The sequence below is a fragment of the Echinops telfairi genome, unplaced genomic scaffold (genome assembly GCF_000313985.2).
Source record: "Echinops telfairi isolate 266 unplaced genomic scaffold, ASM31398v2 ScPeMD7_2;HRSCAF=8, whole genome shotgun sequence".
NCBI classification, from domain to species: domain Eukaryota; kingdom Metazoa; phylum Chordata; class Mammalia; order Afrosoricida; family Tenrecidae; genus Echinops; species Echinops telfairi.
The window spans coordinates 28,244,391-28,262,846 of NW_022103898.1; the positions used below are offsets into that span (position 1 = coordinate 28,244,391).

Genomic DNA, 18,456 nt, shown 5'->3' on the forward strand with positions numbered 1-18,456 from the left:
ATAAGAGCTGTAACAGCCCCCAAGAAAATAATTTTTAAAAACCAAATAAATAAAATGACAGTAAATAAAGGATATACAGATAACAAAGAAGCACATCAAACTATGTCCAACCTAGATAGCTATAAGGAAAATACAAATTAAAGCTACAATGAGATATTACTATCACACCCAAACAGAAAGGCTAAAAATAAAATAAAGATAAAACCATGTCAAATAGGATTAAAATCAAATGCAGTACTGGTGAAATGCCAAAAAGCTTTGCATGGATAGCTGGTAAGAATGTGAAATGACATATTCACTCTATCAAAAAATATGATAGTCTATTACAAGACTGAAATCATCATGCTTGACTTCAATTATTTATGTTATTTTAGACATACCAATTTACATTATTTCCTCTCTCTCCGTTTTTGATTGTTTGATAACACTACTGTTATTCCTCTTTTCTTCTTTTTTTGGCTTTAAGATTCTTAAATATATCATAAAACCAAAACCAAGCTCACTGCCATTGAGTTGATTCTGAGCCTCTAGACAGAATAAAACTGTCACTGTGGGTTTCCAAGACTGTAAATCTTTATGGGAACAGAAAACCACATGGTTCTCCCCTGGAGTGACTGGAAGGGCTGAACTGTTGCCCCTGTGGTTAGCAGATCCATGTGTACCCCACCACAGCCCTAGGGCTCTCATAGATGTTAGAGCTCAGTTAGGGCTCTTATACATCTTAGACATTCATACCAGAGAAGTGGACATTTTTGTTCACCAAAAAAAGGATACAAAATGCTCATGACAATTTTATTTAGCTATAAACTATATTACAACCCAAATATTCATCAGTAGGCGAATCATTAAACAAACTAAGTACATCTATAACACAAAATGCTACTCAGCCATTGAGATAGTTTATTGTGCCAGCCTGGCTGATAAACTTAAGTGGGATTAATTGAAGGGCAGAGAGATAAATGGCTCTGTGAGCCTTGCCTTCTTGTCTCTCGTTCTTTGATCATCGGACCAGTGTGCAGCTGCCTTGCTTGTTCTGTGCCTCAATTTACAGGCTACACTACCTGTGGGATGCCTAGCCTGTGGACTGTGTCGCTGTAAGTTGAGGTCCCTTTAAGACCACACGATTGAAATTTACATCTCTGGAGCTGAGGACTGACAGTTGGTGACCTGCCGGGCTGTTTTGCTACCTCTGCTGGATAGCCTAGCTCTCTAGCTCTCTCTCTCTACGGCCTTCAAGACTTGAAGGACTGCTAGTGTCTTACAACTCTCTCATGGGAGTGAGTTAGACTGAGCCATTTGTACTGATTTATAATTTTACTGTTCATTTCTTGTATTATATATTTATCTATCTGTTTATAATTTAACAGTTCATTTCTTATGTTATATCTATCTTTCTTTATCTATCTATCATCTATCTATCTATCTATCTATCTATCTATCTATCTATCTATAAAATTATCAGCAATCTGGTTTTATCTCTCTAGAGAACCCTGTCTAACACAGCCATAGAAATGAATAAACCACTCAAATACAGAAGAATTTGTGTGGAGTTTAATAGAGTGATACCCAAAAGAAAAGGCCCATCCCCAAAGGTTATATATTGCATGGTTCCATTCACATGATGTTCTTGAACTGATAAAATAGAGAAGCATTAGTATTTTCCTGGGTTATAGAGTCAAAGAGGGAGAGAAATGGCCATCGCTATACAAAGCAACAGGAGGAACTGACTGTTCTTAACCAATGAAATGGGCACAAAAATGATCACATCATAAAATTGCATGGAATTAAACACAGAACAATTGAGTCCATCTAAAACTGGCCAGCTGCCAATCCTTTGGAAGAAATCCATATTTATGCCAATGCCAAAGAAAGCCGATCCAACAGAATGTAGAAATCATAGAACACTATCTGTAGTATCATATGAAAGTAATGTTTTGATAAAGAGCATTTAAAAACAATTGCAGCAGTACATCTAAAGGAAATTTCCAAAATTTCGAACCATATCCAAAAGAGCATGTGGAAAGGAGGGTACTTTTGCTGATGTCAGATGGATCTTGATGAAAGCAGGGAATACCAGAGATGTACCTGTGTTTGATTGACTATGCAAAGATACTTGACTGTGTGGATCAAAACAAATTATGGATAAGTTGAAAAGAACAGAAATTCCAGAATGCTTACAGGTATTCACACATAAAGCAATCGCCTGTGTATAAACCAGGGGCAGTCATTTGAACAGAACAAAGACATCCTACTGCCTGGTTCAGTCAGGAAAGGAGTGTGTTCGCGTTGCAATCTCTTGCCGGATTTATGTAATCTGTGTGCTAAGGACATAAGCCATGGAACTGGATGATGCAAAGGATAGTATGACTTCAGCACGCAAGGAAGAGTTTTAACAACCTACAACATGCAGATGACACCACCTTGCTTGTTGGAATTGAAGAGGATTTGCAGTGCTCACTGATAAAGATCAAAGACTACAACTTTCAGTATGGATTACACCTCAACATAAAGAAAGCAAAACTCATCACCATTAGACCCTTAAGCAACAGCATGATAAACAAAGAAAAGATAGAAGTCATCAGGATTTCAATTTACTTGAATCCTCAATCAACACTCCTGCAAGTGGTATTCAGGAAATTAAAAGATGCATTACGCTTGGTCCAAGCCATGCCGCCTTCAGTCACATCCAATGTATGTGAAAGTTGGACAAACAATAAAGAAGACCAAAAGAGAACTGATATATTTGGACCATGATGTTGTTGAAGAACATTGACTATACCATGGACTACCGAAAGAACAAATCTGTCTAGGAGGAAGTACAGCCAGAATGCTCCTTACAAGGGAGGATAGTGAGACTGTATCTCACATATTTTGGACATGTTTTTTGGAGGGACCTTTCCCTGGACAAGGACATCATGTTGATTATGTGCAAGGTCCATGAAAAAGAGGAAGAACCCCTAGGTTTGGGTTTGGGTTGTATGAATGGCAGAGAGTGAATGGGAGGAGGAGAAACTACCAAAAAATGGAAAAGAAGAAAAAAATAGAGAGCACTAAAAATACAAATCCATATGAAACACTCGCAACAGAAATGTATATAGGTGGTGTACAGTTATGCATGTGTGATTTGTGTTTTTGTAAACATAAAGACATTTTTAATTAATTTCAATTCTATTTTATTATTTAATAATCATGAATGTATGGATATATTGGTTACATATGATCCCATTCATATGGACAACAGGGTGAATGGGATTGAAGCTCTCGTCTTTCAGTTAGTGGCTGAGAGATCAGCCCGGTGCCATCTTAGCCCCTTCCTCAGATATTTGTTGTAGAAAGTGGTGTTGAGTTCATTCTAATTCTTAACCACCACATAGAATAAATTAGAATCGCCCCTCTAGAGTTTTCTAGGCTGCGGTCTTTGTGGGGGCAACTCGATGGGTCTTTTCTTGCTGCAGCCTGAGTGTGTTGGAACCACTCACCTTTCCGCTAGCAACTGAGTGCTTAACCCCTGTGCCACCTGGGCTCCTGACACTCCACTAACTGCTCAGTGATTGCTCTATTGCCGTTGACAATGCCCAGGCTACATTGCCTCAATTAAATGAAATTTGGGCATGGTTAGATTCTGAGGCCAGTTTGTTCTTACCCAGAGGACGCTTCTTGACTGTGCAGTTCTAAACTATTTGGCCTACTGACTAACTTGTTCTCCACTGGAGGTACCAGCCTCCTTTCAGTTGCTGACCACCAACTACTCCATTGTTACTGATAGTACACTTCATTTTGAGCTTCCTCCTACTCGAATTTGTACAAAGTCAATTACTCTGAGGAGCGTTCACAGCTTTTGTTCTCATGGAGTGACCCTTTCAGCATACTCTTGGAGCCATTATGCTGGTGCTGGATGGTATGACCCTTAGAGTCCCACTGTTCTTAGCCTTCATAAACTGGAGTAGAGCCTGGACTCTAGAAAAGGAAGTCGGGTGGTCAGAGGGAGCCCCTAATTTCTCAGTCATGCTGGCCAAGAACTTAGCCTCTGAAATCTCTTAAATGCTGGTGGCCCGTCTCTTTTGCTGAGATCTGCATTCTTTGGATAAGCAGCACAGGAGAAAAGGAGCCACACTCGTCCAGAGAACATCGCTGAACTTGAGCTGAGCGTGTGAGAGAAGAGAGCACACCATGGGTCAACGGCCATAGCGTGCCACTGCCTTTACTGTTAGTAGATTTTCTTAATTGATTTTTTTATTTGCTCTTAGAACAATTGTCTATAGTTTTACATGCACTTCTTTTGTGGTGGTTATTTATCATTTTCCCCTGTTAGGCATGTGTCTCTAGAACTCACCCAACTGTTCACATCACTATTGTGGAAGTGAAATCACCAGGATGTCTTTTTTGAAAATATTCTCTCAAAGAAAATGTCTGACTTTATTATCTGAGCGTCAGCCTCCTTGTCTGTAAATGGGGATAATAATCCACACCCCACTGCCTAGGACATATCAGCCCTCGATAGCTGTTAGATGCCTTTTCCACCCTCTTATCTCACTTTTGGGACTTGGAGGCATGCTATTTGGGGAAAGATGTCTGTCCGGTAACATATTGTTATGCTTTAAGAATTTTAAGACTCCAAGAAAGTAGCTCAGGTACAAGTGAGAAATAGAATTCAATGATAAAATTGTTCTATGTATAGATCTCTTTCAGAAGTTTGAGACACGGTAAATAATTTAACCAACTCACAAACAGCATCCCTCAAGATCTTCCTTCTTTCTATTATCCCTAACCACTTCCTCTAAACTCATTCCCCCTCTTCCTTATAATCTTAGCCATCCCTGTTAACTGATAGGTGAGAATTACTGAATAGAAATGGAAGGACCTGATAGTCAGATGTGTTAGGTGGGGTTGACTAGAGAAACAAATCCAGAGACATCTATATGTATAAAAAAGAGCTTTATATAAAAGAGTAATTGTATATTATGAAAACATCCCAACCCAGTCCAAACCAAGTCCATAAGTCCAATATTAAGACATAAGTCCAATACTAGTCCATAAATCCCTCTTCAGACTCACACAGCACACACAATGATACAAAAGGCAGGAAGATCTCAAGCCATTGGATGCAAAGTCTAGTGGATCCAGTGGCAGTGCAAGTATCTGCAGGGCTCTTGCTGGTCACAGCATGACTTCACGTGGCTTGTCAACAGGAGGGTAAACGCTGAGGGGGGGAGGGGGAAGGGAGGGCTCCAATGAGCCATTTATCTCTGGTTGCCCTCCAATCAAGCTGCGACCTGATTGGCAGGCTAAACCCCACCCACATGTTCCTACAGGAGCCATATTGGCACACACCAAAAAACCCTATCCCAGCAGACTGCATGATCATAAGTGTTAGAAAGTATTGCTATAAGTGTTCCCAGTGTAATGCAGTTCATACATGCATAACTTTATCCCAAACAAAACATATTAAACTTATCTCTGCATTCAGACACGTGATTATAGACAAGTCCTCTCAGGAGTACATTTATCTTAGTCTCCTTAGAGTACCTTCAAAAACCATAGGTCCAATCAAAACAAAAACAGTGGCTTCTGAGGGATTTGCTGGACTAGTAAATTCAAGAAGTAGAGATCAGCTCAGAAGGTATGGCAACAAGGTTGTGGTTTCCAAAGGGGTAGTTTTGATACAGTTTCTCAAAGGACACAGGTGATCATTGGGGATTACGATGAAGAAGTTTTAAGAAAATTGAAAAGTACCGTGGTGATAAAAGACTTGGAAAGTTGTGTCAAGGCAGTTCTTTTTTCCATCCGGGCAATGTTCTTTCCCAGTCTTTTAGGATAGCAGAGACTAAGGATAGTGTGGCCCGTCTTACAAGACTTTCCCTGGTATACTCTATCCCATCCATGACCCCTACAACCCTCATCTTGCCCTTTCAGACTTTTTAATCTGTGCCCCAAACTAACAGGGCATCTAAAAGAAACACTGCTTGAGTCCTTCCAGGGTGCCCCAACTGCCATTTGGATGCCATGTAAATTGAAGAGCACAGAATTCTCCAGGCAAGGTTGACAGAAATGGCAATACCACCTTCAGAAGTCTAGAGACCTAGTGGAGGATGTGTCAAGAAAAGAAAGTAGCTTCACATTTGGATATTTCTGCATAATAAAGGTTTCTATGATGTTGTAGCAATACTTTTCCCCCCTTATCATCATCTAAAGATTTTTAAAGTAGCTAGTAGCCAGTATCCTCTCAGAGTTATGCGTGTATACAACAGTTTTGATTCGAAATAATCTCACAAAACACACACACACGCTTTCTATTTCATAAAAACTGAAAATCCATTTCAAAATCCTTCATTTTAATACATGAAAATCATGTCTTGCCTAGAAAGTGTGGGGCACCCTCGATAAGTAATTTGGTCTAGTGTTTGCATCTTAACTGAGGAGATGATACGTGGAGTTCATGTTAGTGTATGCCTTTGCCAAGTTAACTATTATCATATTTGTTCGAATTTTGTGTAGCATATCTACCTACTTAAAGAAATGATCAGAAGAAACATGTGGATGTAGTTCTAGGAGAATCTGTAAATGAAACTTACCTTGAGCTCTGCCCTGTACAGATACAAGCAGTAGCTTGTTTTCACTTTATTATACAGGTTACATTGAGCAAGCAGACTTCCTTAATATTAATTCTTAAATTACTGCAAACCCTTTAGCCTTTTTAGAAGATCTAGATCAGGGATACTTTACTGTCAAGTGTAATACAATGACCCAAGATGGTCTCAGATGTTTATTCAAAAAGAGGGTGAGGATGATAAACAAATTCCAAACCTTGGACATGTAGCCCACCCCCCAGGGGGACAAATAACAGAAATGTGGGTAAATGGAGACAACAGACAGTATAAAAGACACAAAATAACAAAAATAATATGTAACTGATCAAGGATGAAATATTGTTGGAAACAGATGTACACGTGTGCTTAAAACAATTGAATGATGGATTGTTATAAGATTTGTAAGAACCCCCCAATAAAGTTATTTTTTTAATTCCAAACTGGATCATTCTATTTTTAAAATTTAGCTATCTTCTTTTAAATAGAGAACTTGGGACTTGAGATATGCTTTAAATCCGGCTTTTACAATTGCATGTAGGAGGATTTGTATATCGTTTGGGTTGTGAAATGCCTACTGAGTCGATTCCAACTTATAGTGACCAGTTATGACAGGATAAACTGCCCCTGTGAGATTCCGAGGCTGTCACTCTCAACGCAGTAGAAAGCTTTTTGTCCAGAAGAGCAGCTGGTGGTTTCGAACTGCTGATTTTGCAGTTAGCAGTTCAATGTGTAAAGACTATGCCACCAGAGCTCTTTTTGGTTTAGGCGATACATATGAAATATTTACTATGTGGATTGTTAGCAAGGCATAGTCCTTGCTTTCAGGAAATAAGAATTGTACACAAATCACTATAATGTAAGGCAGAAAGTATGTGTTATAACAGAGGGTGTGACAATATTATGAAAGACGAAAAGAAGAGATATTCTTGCTAGGGATTATTAGAAGAAATGTTCATGAAGGAAATAGCTATAATGTGATTCAGAGTCACAGAGTGGACAGAAATGTGAGACCCAGCAAAGTCAACAAAAAGCATATCACAGCTGCCTTTCAACGCCAGGAAGTCAGCAACCCCACCTGGCTGGAGACTTGAGGAAGGGAAATGAAGCTGAGGAGCAGTTGACCATAAAGATCACCAAATGTCATCAACGGGATAGGAATTCATTTTGAAGCAGCTAAGAACCTCTGAAGGAGAAATAAGCAGAACTGTATCTTTGAGAGGTTATTTTGATACCTGTGTATAAAATAACCCAAAATATCAGTTCTGGGAAGACCAATATAGAAGCCATTGCCGCATTCAGCCATGCAAGTGTGAACTGAGAGAGCTTAACCAAAGGAGATGGCAGTTGGATCAACTGAAACAGGAACTAGAAACAGGGGAGTGGAGTGGAGAGGCACAGTGATGAGCGATGGCTAGAACTTGGGGTCTGATGGCAGCAGTGACCGTGAGGTTGACAGAGAGAGGGAAGGATGAGTGTTGAGGAAAGAAGAAAGATGACATTTCATTTATCTGATAAATATTGATGGAGCCATGTGTCAGGCACCGTCGTGGGATACAAGATGATTGCATTTAAAATTTTAAAGCACTCTATGTGTAGGCAGGAGGCACTATATCAATCAGTGTGACGCCAGGGCAGAACCGAGTGGATATAAGGTAGAAAGCAAAATATCTTTCTAATACATAGAGGCTTCCATTTATTAGTGAATGTAAGTAAGTAGCAAGAGCTCTGCTGTAGGCAGTATTCAAGCAGAAGGCGGTTGCTATTCTTCCAGGAAGACTGGGACAAGGGATTCCAGGGGGGAGTTTCAACTAACCTTTCTGCATGGTCTCTCCCAATCTCCAGTCTATTCTTTCTGATGATCTAGTCCTGTGAGTTCTATTATTAATCTCCTGCTTCTCCCAATTATTAAATGAGTTATGCAGTCTGCCTGCCATTCAGTAAAACTCACACATTTACATCGGTTGTTCTTGAATTATCTCGGGGTTGGGCACTGCAGTTAAAAAAAAAATTATTCCCAGTGAATGTTACCTTTATAGCTAACTTAGAATGGGAACACTGGTAGATTGGGTTATGAATATCAGGGGAAGTAAAAAAAGGGTTTTATTGTTTTTTTCTTTTTTTGCCTAAATGTTTTTGTTTGGAAGGAAAAAAAATCCTGCCAACAAGGCATGCATTTTCTTGCCTTCGAGAGAGTAATGTAGTTTCTAAATTTTGCAGGAATTCAAGGAAGAAAAACATATCACGGAGAGGTTCATTTGGATACAGCATGCTAAAGAAAAAAGAATAATTATTCTCCAAACACTGTAAAGCCCCAGCTCAGGAGCGTGTCTCTGCGCTGCCCTTAAATAAAAGAAGCAAACGGGCAGGAAAGGGAGAAAACGAGAGCTGGGGTGAAGCACCCGGAGAGCTCTCGCGAAAGCTTTGCATTTCCCGGTGTCTTTTGAAACGTAAAATTCCACAACAAATAGCCCCGGGGTAACCAGGATGAAGATTCAATTCAGATTTAAGCACTTTGGTTTTGCTTTTGAATCTTGCTATTTTCTGCATCTGTTTGGACTGCTCTCATCATTCAAGATTGACGCTCGGATGGGTGTGTAGGAGGGAGCAGCAGCAGCAGGCTTACAGCTTGCAGACAAAAAAAAAAATCTGCCTTATCTGATGGCTATTATTGAAAATGCGAGGTGTAGCCTAGGCTGGGTAATGAAGGGGAGCGAGCGAGGGGGAGCCAGGAGCATGGAGCTGCATACTGATGAGTGTAGGAGTACTTGATAAAAGAGAGTTCTGGCTGCCGGCCGCGCTCGGCTCATTGTGGAGTAGTCCAACAATCACGTAGAACGCAGCCCAGCCCAAGCTGACAGCTTGATGTGCCTTCTTCTGCCGCCTGGTTTGGGGGGCCGTATGACGTACTGGTCGGTAGTAAAGATTAATATGTAAGAAATGTGGAGCTAGGATCGAGTCAGACTCCACAGCCTGCCTGGCAAACTATGTGTTACTTCTGACTTTGCTGTCTCGCTGAGAACATTCATCTGTCAAGCTGGCGGGCTCTTTTGATAGCAACTTTCCCAGGGGCATGATGTGGCAATGCCACCTCTCAGCCCAGGACTACCGCTATTACCCCGTGGACGGCTACTCCCTGCTTAAACGCTTCCCTCTTCATCCTCTTGCAGGACCCAGATGCCCTGTCCAAACAGTGGGACAATGGTTGGAAAGCATTGGGCTACCTCAGTACGAGAACCACCTGATGGCTAATGGATTTGACAATGTGCAGTTTATGGTAAGACGCTCGCTCTCTGTGTCCACGGAGCTGCCTTTTGTCTGTCTTTGCTTCTTCTGTGTCGTCCACGGCTCAGAGGCAGCCGGATTTGCAGTGAAGCGGGTCAGATTTTTATACATGTAACGGCATCAGGGAATCGGATGCCCTTAGGAAAGAACTTCTTATGTACATAACAGGCACTTGCTGGAAATGAGATCCGTGTGCATCCATTTACATCTGTATCATATGAATGAACTGGTGAGAGAGGACTAGTTATAGGCAGCGAAGGAAGATCGGGTTTATCGTCTCCCTGACATTCTTTGTGTGATTTTTAGACATTTGTGATTTTAGAATACCCCACTAGGCTTGTATCACTCGTCAGCAAGCGCAGGACTCTTAAAGCATGCTATTTCATTCGAACATCGGTCTTCAGGGATTCAGTAGGCGATCGATCGGTGGTGTTTTCGGTGTGAGGACCTCTTTTTCTCTTCTTCTAATAATGGTTCAATAAGCAGTTTAAAGTGTGCGGGCAATCTTCTGTTCATTAGCAACCTGCTTCAGATTCAGATGGTCAGGGATGGAGAGCATTCACTGACTTACACGTGCTGGTTGAAGAGCAATGGGGTATTGTTTATTACTTTGCGAGGACAACAACACTTCGGTCAACGAGTTGCTGATGTTTAGGAAAAGAGGTTGATGGATTAAGTCCATTTGTGTCTTTCCGAATGCTAGTTGACAGGCGACCTGAACCTGGTGGGTGCAAACTTCCCACAGAGACGAATGTAGGGGAGGGAGGGGGATGAGAAGCAGAGCTTTCTAATCATTGACATGCCTCCCGCAGCACTTGACACTTTCTCTTGTTAAACTACCTCACTGCCCCTGTGGCCTTGGCTCTCTTTTAAGTCCCATCACACATCTAACTAATCCCTAAATTTAGAGAGACCTACATACCAAGAGGCATGTGGCACAGAAATGGCTTGTGGAAACAATTAATGGCTGTTTCTCAATAAAATGCTAGGTCTGACACCTGCAGCTTTTACTTACCCCAATTGAGAACACAATCCCGAGATCATTTTATTTCCAATCCACCATAGTAGATTATTGAAACGACTAAATGTCTGCCTCTTCCTCCAAAAATTTGTATTCCAAAGAGCTGGGGGAAAAACAACAACAACACAAAACCACCCACATAAATGCAGTAAGGCATATGAGCTCTAAATAATTGTGTATAGAGAGCCATTGATAAGCCTATCCTTTTAGAACAAAATATGCAGTTCCTGTTATTTTTGAAGTGTTTCTTGACTACTGCCACTGTTTAGATCGACGACGGGATAGGGCAGGTCCTTAGAACAAAAGTGAAAGTTCTTTCATTGCTATGAATGTCGTAAGAGACTGTGTCAATTCAGGACAGACTTAAGACACCTCACAGATGACACTAAGAATCAGTGTCACCGCAGAAGAGCCGCGGTGGCACAGCGGTTAAGCACCAGCTGTTGACCCACAGACCAATGGTCCAAAGGCACTAGCTGCTCTTTGGGAAAAGAGTGCCACTCTTCATCCATAGGCTATAGCCGTGGAAACCCTATGGAACAGTTCTCCGCTGCACTCTGGGGTTCAAAGCAGTCCAAAGCAACTGGAAGGCATTGGGTTTGGTTTGGATTTGTAAAACATAAGGAAAGTCTTTTCACCAAGATCTATATCTACTGTACATTTTGATAACTCTGCATTGTTTTTCCTCTATCTCCACATGAAGCAGGGCTTTCTCATTCCCAATACCACCCCCATCCCCACCCACTAACCTTTGTCCATATCTGTCCTGGTCCTGTAGTTCTGAAGTGAGTTCTCCCGAGCCCCTGGGTGGTTTGACTAGTCTGAAAGATGTTAAGTTAGCTTCATTTTCCTCTGAATGCTAAACACTTCTGAGCAAATACAATCTTTGTTTGGAAGCCTGGAACGGAAAGGTTAATCAAACAGGTTTCAGATTAGCATTTGGAGAGGCGTCCTAAAAAACCTTAATGAATGAATGATGTATTTTTCTAAGGAAAAAAAATTGAAAGTGTATGAGGGAGAGAAGAATCCTGAGCATCTGTGACAAGACCGAGGTCTGATATTCTCCACAGATGATTAATTTTGTTTATATATAATTCCAACTATTGCATATAATTTTCTAGAAAATAACAGAGCATTGTTTATTCAGGTGGCACCATCAAATACTTTGTTCATGAGACAGAATTTTTAAAAATTTTGAATTATCATTTAGAAAAGATAGTTATGAAAATGAAGCAAACCATAAAATAGTGTCATTAATCTGTGCTTCACATGTTGTTCTGACCATTTGTTTGCTACTCGCATCATGAAAGACCACTTTCTACCTTTATAAAACATATTTGTCTTCCATGGTGGAATTTATTTCATTATTAACTTAGTCAAAGCAAATTAATGAGATTGACTCACTTGAAGAATCAGAAGAATCTGTTAGACCTGCTTAATCTTCATTTGCTATCACATTCTAGCTGTTGTTTTCCTTTGAGCACATTCTGACCTGCATTTAGTCTCCTGTTGCCTAAGCAACAACCACCACACTCCCATTCACTATGATGTAGTGCAGGTCTTATTAGCGTTTTAAAACAAGACAGGAGACATCAGGGGTTATAATTAATGTTGGTTGAAACAGCATATTACATACAGGCATAGATAAATTTTATTTAGGAAACATTCTCAAGAGTTAATTTTTTTCATTTAATCAATTTCCCATTAATGAGCATGGGTTTAGAGTGACCATATAAGTAACGTTCAAAGTAAAGTGCTTATTGAATGCATTAGCATTTTTTTTGTTCTAAATCTCGTCTATGTTCTCTCACACCTGTGCACAAATATAAGTGATTTGTTACATGGCTATGATTAACCTCAAAAAATATAGAGCACTTTCTAGACATAGAACCAAGAAACTTTTAGCTATCCATGACTTACTTTTTCTTCTTCAGGCTATTAAATCTTAACTTTTATTTTATAGCACGTAAATTATTTTTCAATATCTTCAAATCAGAATACCAAATTGTTCTTTATATATTTAGTTCTGACTTTTGGAATTGCTGTGCAAATAGCATGGACACTTCTGCTCCCTTGAAGCTATAACATTGATAGAAATCAGTGCAATTAAAAAATAGCTACAAAAGTACCTCAGGTCACATACTTCAGGCAAGTTACATCGATGTTCCATTCAGTGGTTTAAAATCAAAAGCCCCTTCAAAAGGCTTCACCCTACGTGTTCATCCCCTCGGATGTCCTTTATCAAGTCCTTCCTTCTGGTAGGGCTTATCTACCTGCTGCTCAGGAGTCTCTGGGCAAGCTGCCACTGTGCTCTAGCGTCACATCTCTTCTCCCTGGTTTGGAACAGATAGAACGTGCATATGCTTCAAATCACTCTTTTGGTTTTTTTAACCCTACACAGTACACACAATTATCTCTGTCCTTAATATATTTGTTTCTACCGTCCTTTTCCTTTTTTCCAAGTCTGCTATTTCCTATATTTGAGGTTCAGTCTACTTACTCTTTTCTTAAAGACTTTGCCCATTTCTTCTCTCTCCTCTCACATCCAGAACTGCTCATGCCTTCCTGTCCCCACTGTATTTTCTCCCAAAGTCTAACCCAAGTCATGCCTAATTCAAATAATGCTCCTTGATGGCATCAGTCCACAGCTGCCTCTCTGTTCCCTGAACTCCTGCAGTAGATACATTTGGAATGAAAAATTCCATTTGTCATGTCATTATTCACTCCGTAGAATCTGGAGCTGAGTTTTTGCTTGGAAACAGCTTGTCTCAAACTAGATTGGGAGCTCCTCAAATCCCAAGTTCTGTGTAACCAATTTTCTTGCCTTCTCACAACTGCACAAGGCTGTGAGCCTAGTCATCACCCTATGGTTTCTGTAGAACGAAACCTGCAGCCTCATTTTAAAAGAGAAGTCTTATTTGGCCAATGGGAATGTAGAGCATTAGTACCCATCATTTATTTACTCAGTAAAGCACTTAACTACTGTCTATGAGTCAGGGCCAGTGTATTGTAAGAGGTGTATATAAGAGTCTAGGTCTCATGTAGGTACAGTATTTTCCTTAGGTTTACCAACGTATTTGCATACATGCATAATGTCCCAAGGATCTTGCCTCTTGATCTTCCATCAGTTGCCATCCATTGGCATATGAACTTACTAGCTATAATTTTTCAGCATCAAATTGCAGTAGGCAATAAACAACCAAACTCACTGCCATCGGGTTGATGCCAACTCATAGCAACCCGATGGGACAGGGTAGAACTGCCCCTGTCAGTTTCCCAGACTAACACTTTTAAGGGGTTAGAAAGCCCCATCTTTCTCCTGCAGAACAGCAGGTGGTTTCGAACTGCTGACCCTATGTCTAGCAGCCCAACTGGTAACTCCTTAACATGTATCATAGTGTGGCATAAAGGGACACAAAGTTGTTGATAACATCAAAACATTGGCAGTGCCAAGAGCCCAAGTGGAAAACAAATGTTTTGAGAATGATGAGGACAACGAATGTACAAATGTGCTTTATACAATGGATGGATGTATCGATTGTGATAAGAGTTGTATGAGTCCCCAATAAAATGATTTAAAAAAGAAAAGAAGCAAATCAGAAAGAAAGGAAACAAAAGTGTGACAAGGGTATAAGGTATAGGACATCGAATTTAACCATATGACTATGATTTCTTGTTTAGTCATTACAGCTCATATGCATGAAAAATGCTCATGATATGGAAAATGCCTTATGGAACAATTTTGGGCAAATAAAGCATACATTGCATATGGCAAAAAAAAAAAATGGCAGTGTTAGGGTAGACTTATAGCCCAAAAATTGTATTAAGAAGCTCAAATTATTTGAAGGAGGGATAACTCATATCTTCACATGATCACTAGTTGAAAGTTATATTTGTAAGCAAATCAAAAGAGCCGGACGAATGAAACTTTCCTGACTCCTTGTTGAGCCTGTGCACTGCTTGGACCCATTACCTTCTGGGTTGACTTGGGACTCGGTGACCATGAGAAGATGGTCAAGTCCCAGACTACACCATCATCAATGAAAACAGTGCGGGACGCCCTACTGGAGTTGGCAGGTTTGCACACTTGGATGGACAGCCTTCATAAAAGATTTGTGGAAGGTCACAGGGAGCCTGGTAGACACTGAATGAGAGCCGGCGAGCACTCGGAAGTCACCCACTATGTCAAACGCTTTGAGCAAGATGGAGTCTGTAGGTATTTGGTTGGAACTTTCGATTTTCCATTGTCCTGGCACACTTTACATGCGAGAGGACTTACCTTTTTGTCACATACCTTTTCCGTAAGAAGAGCACCATTTGCAGCTGGCCTGCTGAAGGGACCTTTTACGTACCTTGTAGCATACCAAAATCCAAATAAAAAGTTCCATTTGTGAAATCGAAATAAGCTTTCCCCAAAGAGTAAAAGAGCTCATAGCCCCTATGATGATTTCTTGTTCAAACAGTGTTTAGGAAAATTTTATAAAGTTTCAAAGTACAGGAGAAAATTACCTGTCATATTCCCTCTGACTTCCTGTTTTTGAAACAGGCTAATCCCTGAGTTGAGTGGGTGGTCTGATATTTACCATACAGCTATAATTTCCTAAACTCGTTTAAGGCCGGTAGTTTCATACCCAATTTGACAAAACCAAAACATAATTTCTTCAACCCCTGGCATTTAAAAGCCGTTGCTATGTACAAGTCAGTGCCAACAGGAGTCATCCTTCATCTGGGCAGCGGCTTAATTACCAAAGGAATCGGCCACAGCTTCACGGTGGCATGAGAGAAAGAACGAAAGCAGGACTTCTCATTGCCAAAGCCTTGCCTCCTCATGATACGGTTTACTCATGTGTAAAATCAATCTAATGAGGGATCTAGGAGAAATGCTCTTTGGGATTGTTATTTAATATTTTGAGTTCTTTAAAGATGCAGGGTCCATTATTGGGGATTGCAGAGCTATTCGTTGTTCTTGTATATCCCCATTAGCCTCGGAGAATACTGATTGCTTATGCCACGGACAGGCCCTTGTCGGAAATGAGGGTGTGTGGAGGCATGGCCATCCCAGAAGAATAAGTTACAGAGAAAGCATTAGCCACACTTCTAATCTGGTGACACTAAAGCAAAATGAGCCCTTTCTTCCACCTGGAATTGATTCTGATGGAATTTTTAAGTATTAAAATATGCTGTTCCATTTTCTGATGATACAGTAATACAGCTCCCATTACTAAATAATGCTCGCATGAATTGACCTTTAATTTAGTCAGGCAGCATATTTGCATAATTTTATCTCAAGTATTGCTTCACATGACCAGATATTTGGGATGGATAATTTACCCCAGGAAGTTGGCCCAAACTGCTGCATTACAGTCTCATTTTACACAACCCAGCCCCCTCGTGCTTCTCTTCTTTGAAAGGCAGAATCTCTGAAACAAGTGTTTGGTGACAATGCCTTGCATGTCCTCACTCTCCGCCCCCTTCCCCACCCCTGTCATCCAGCTTGCCTGCCCTGCTGGGAAAACTGTTCTAAATCCGCAGTGACCCGCTTCTCTTCAAGAGCCAACTCCTTTGTTTTCCGCCTCACTTCCTTTATCTATTCCTACTTGACAATATTTGGATTTAACTAACCGGTCCTTATTGATGTGTATTTGCCATGACATTTTAGGGCCTGGTAGTGTGCTCTTCTCACTGCCATGACGTCAATTCTGACAGACAGCATCCCTACAGGACCAGGTAGAACTATTTCTGAGTTTCTGGGGCAGTCCATAACTCTTCAGTGGAGTAGAAAGCATGTCTTTCACTTGCATTGCCCTCCCCAGTCAGTCATATTCCTCCTCTAAATGTGAGCGGTCCTCTACCCTTCTAGCTCATAGAGAGACCTTTGGCTCTCAAAAATCTGCCCTGTCTCTTTCCGCCTGACATCCACTGGTATACAGCTAGTGAAGAAATACTTCCACGTGCATGCAAAGCATTGAGCACAGGCATGGCCCAGAATAAACGCCCAACAACTCTTAACTGTTACTGCCGCCAGAGAGATCTCACCAAAATGTGTATTTGCTTTAATAAAAACACGCTCCTCTGCTTAAAGTCCTCTCAAAACTCTCAATTACCTGTAAAGCAAAAGCTGAAAAATACCCATTGCTGTTGAGTAGATTATGACTCATAAAAACCAGTGGGGGAATTATAAAATATTTCTAAACCCCTTACTATGGCTGCAAGGTCCTTTTGTGACCCAAGCCCAACTTATTTCCCAGCCTCATTGTTCACCGTTTGCTCTTTCCATTCTTAAAGAATCGCATGTTTTTCCTTCGCTGCCCACTCTTGGTACATGGGGCTCTCTGCCTGGAATGTTCCATTGCCCTCTTGCCTGGCTCTTTCTTATCCTTCAGCTCTTAGCCCAATCATAACTTCAAGAAACTTCTCTTGGCCCTCCGAGAATAGGGTAGGCCCTCTCCCTGTGTAGTTCCCTTCCTTAGCTAATACTGTGTCATGTTACTGCTTGCTTGTTTCTCTCCTCACTACCTCTGTACACATATGTGCGAGAACAGACGTCCGCAACCTTTCTCTGTAAAAGGCCACATAGTCAATATTTTAGATGGTGGGCCATGTGGTCTTTGTGGTAATCACTCCACTCTGCTGCGGTGGGCATGAAACCAGCCTTAAGCGATGGGTAAATGAGTGGGGATGATTTTGTGCCAATAGAGCTTTCTCAATAAAAACAGGTGAAATTGGTCTACGGGACATCGTTCACTGCCCCTGCACATGGTTTTGAACTTTGTGAGTGTGAGAAATATGCTCTGATGTGCTGCCCCTCTTAGCTTACCCATGTGAACCAGAACTGATTGGTGAAGCAGAGAAGCATGAGAGAAAGGAAGAGCAGAAAGAAGGAAGAGAAGGATTCAAGCAGGTGGCTCCAGCAAGGTTCCCAAAGGCTTGTTTGGTTCAGAGAGGACTTCAGTGGCTAATTAAGCAAGATCCAGCCGTCAGGGTTCTGGCAAGAGGGAAGGGGGAGGATTTGCTTAAATTGAGCATTCTGAAGGATACTTTCAACAAGGAACTCGCATGGGCACAAGAACTAGAAAAACAGCTGCGGAGGAGGCCTGCTGTTTGCTTGGTTTGGGTTTCCTTTCCCTGTTTTTGTTTTCCCCTCACCTTATTTGAGAGATCACCTGAAGCATCACTTCCTCTAGGAAGTCCACTCTAATACTCTCTTCTCATCTGAATATCCTACCTGCCCCTTTCCTCTGTCCCTTGTTCCTAGCCCTGCAGCAGTCCTGATTAGAGTGCGCTCTTGTTATGCAGTCTGTTCAGATGTTTGCCTCTCATCCTGGAAAGTGAGTTCCTTGAAGGCACAGATTGGGTTTCATTCATGTTTACATCCTCTATGCTGAGCACAGTGCCCAGCAGGTAGTAATTTGCTAATAAACATTAATCAGACTCTTAAATTCTATACACTTTCATAAAATGTATGCCTTAATGTTTGCCATTTTTCTGTCATTAGATACTCATAGCTCCACATTGGCCAATAGAGAGAATGAAGTTTGGCAAGGTTAAGCAAAAACAGAGACTGGG

The 18,456-nt window shown here is 41.0% G+C and overlaps 1 protein-coding gene across 1 annotated transcript in view; it reads left to right on the forward strand.

Annotated features, from left to right (window-relative positions):
* ANKS1B (ankyrin repeat and sterile alpha motif domain containing 1B) overlaps positions 1-18,456 on the forward strand; it is a 1,383,364-nt gene that overhangs the window by 867,675 nt on the left and 497,233 nt on the right. The window contains exon 14 of the mRNA XM_030886113.2: positions 9,755-9,861. Coding sequence (XP_030741973.1) covers positions 9,755-9,861 — 107 coding nt within the window. The remainder of the gene's footprint in view (positions 1-9,754; positions 9,862-18,456) is intronic.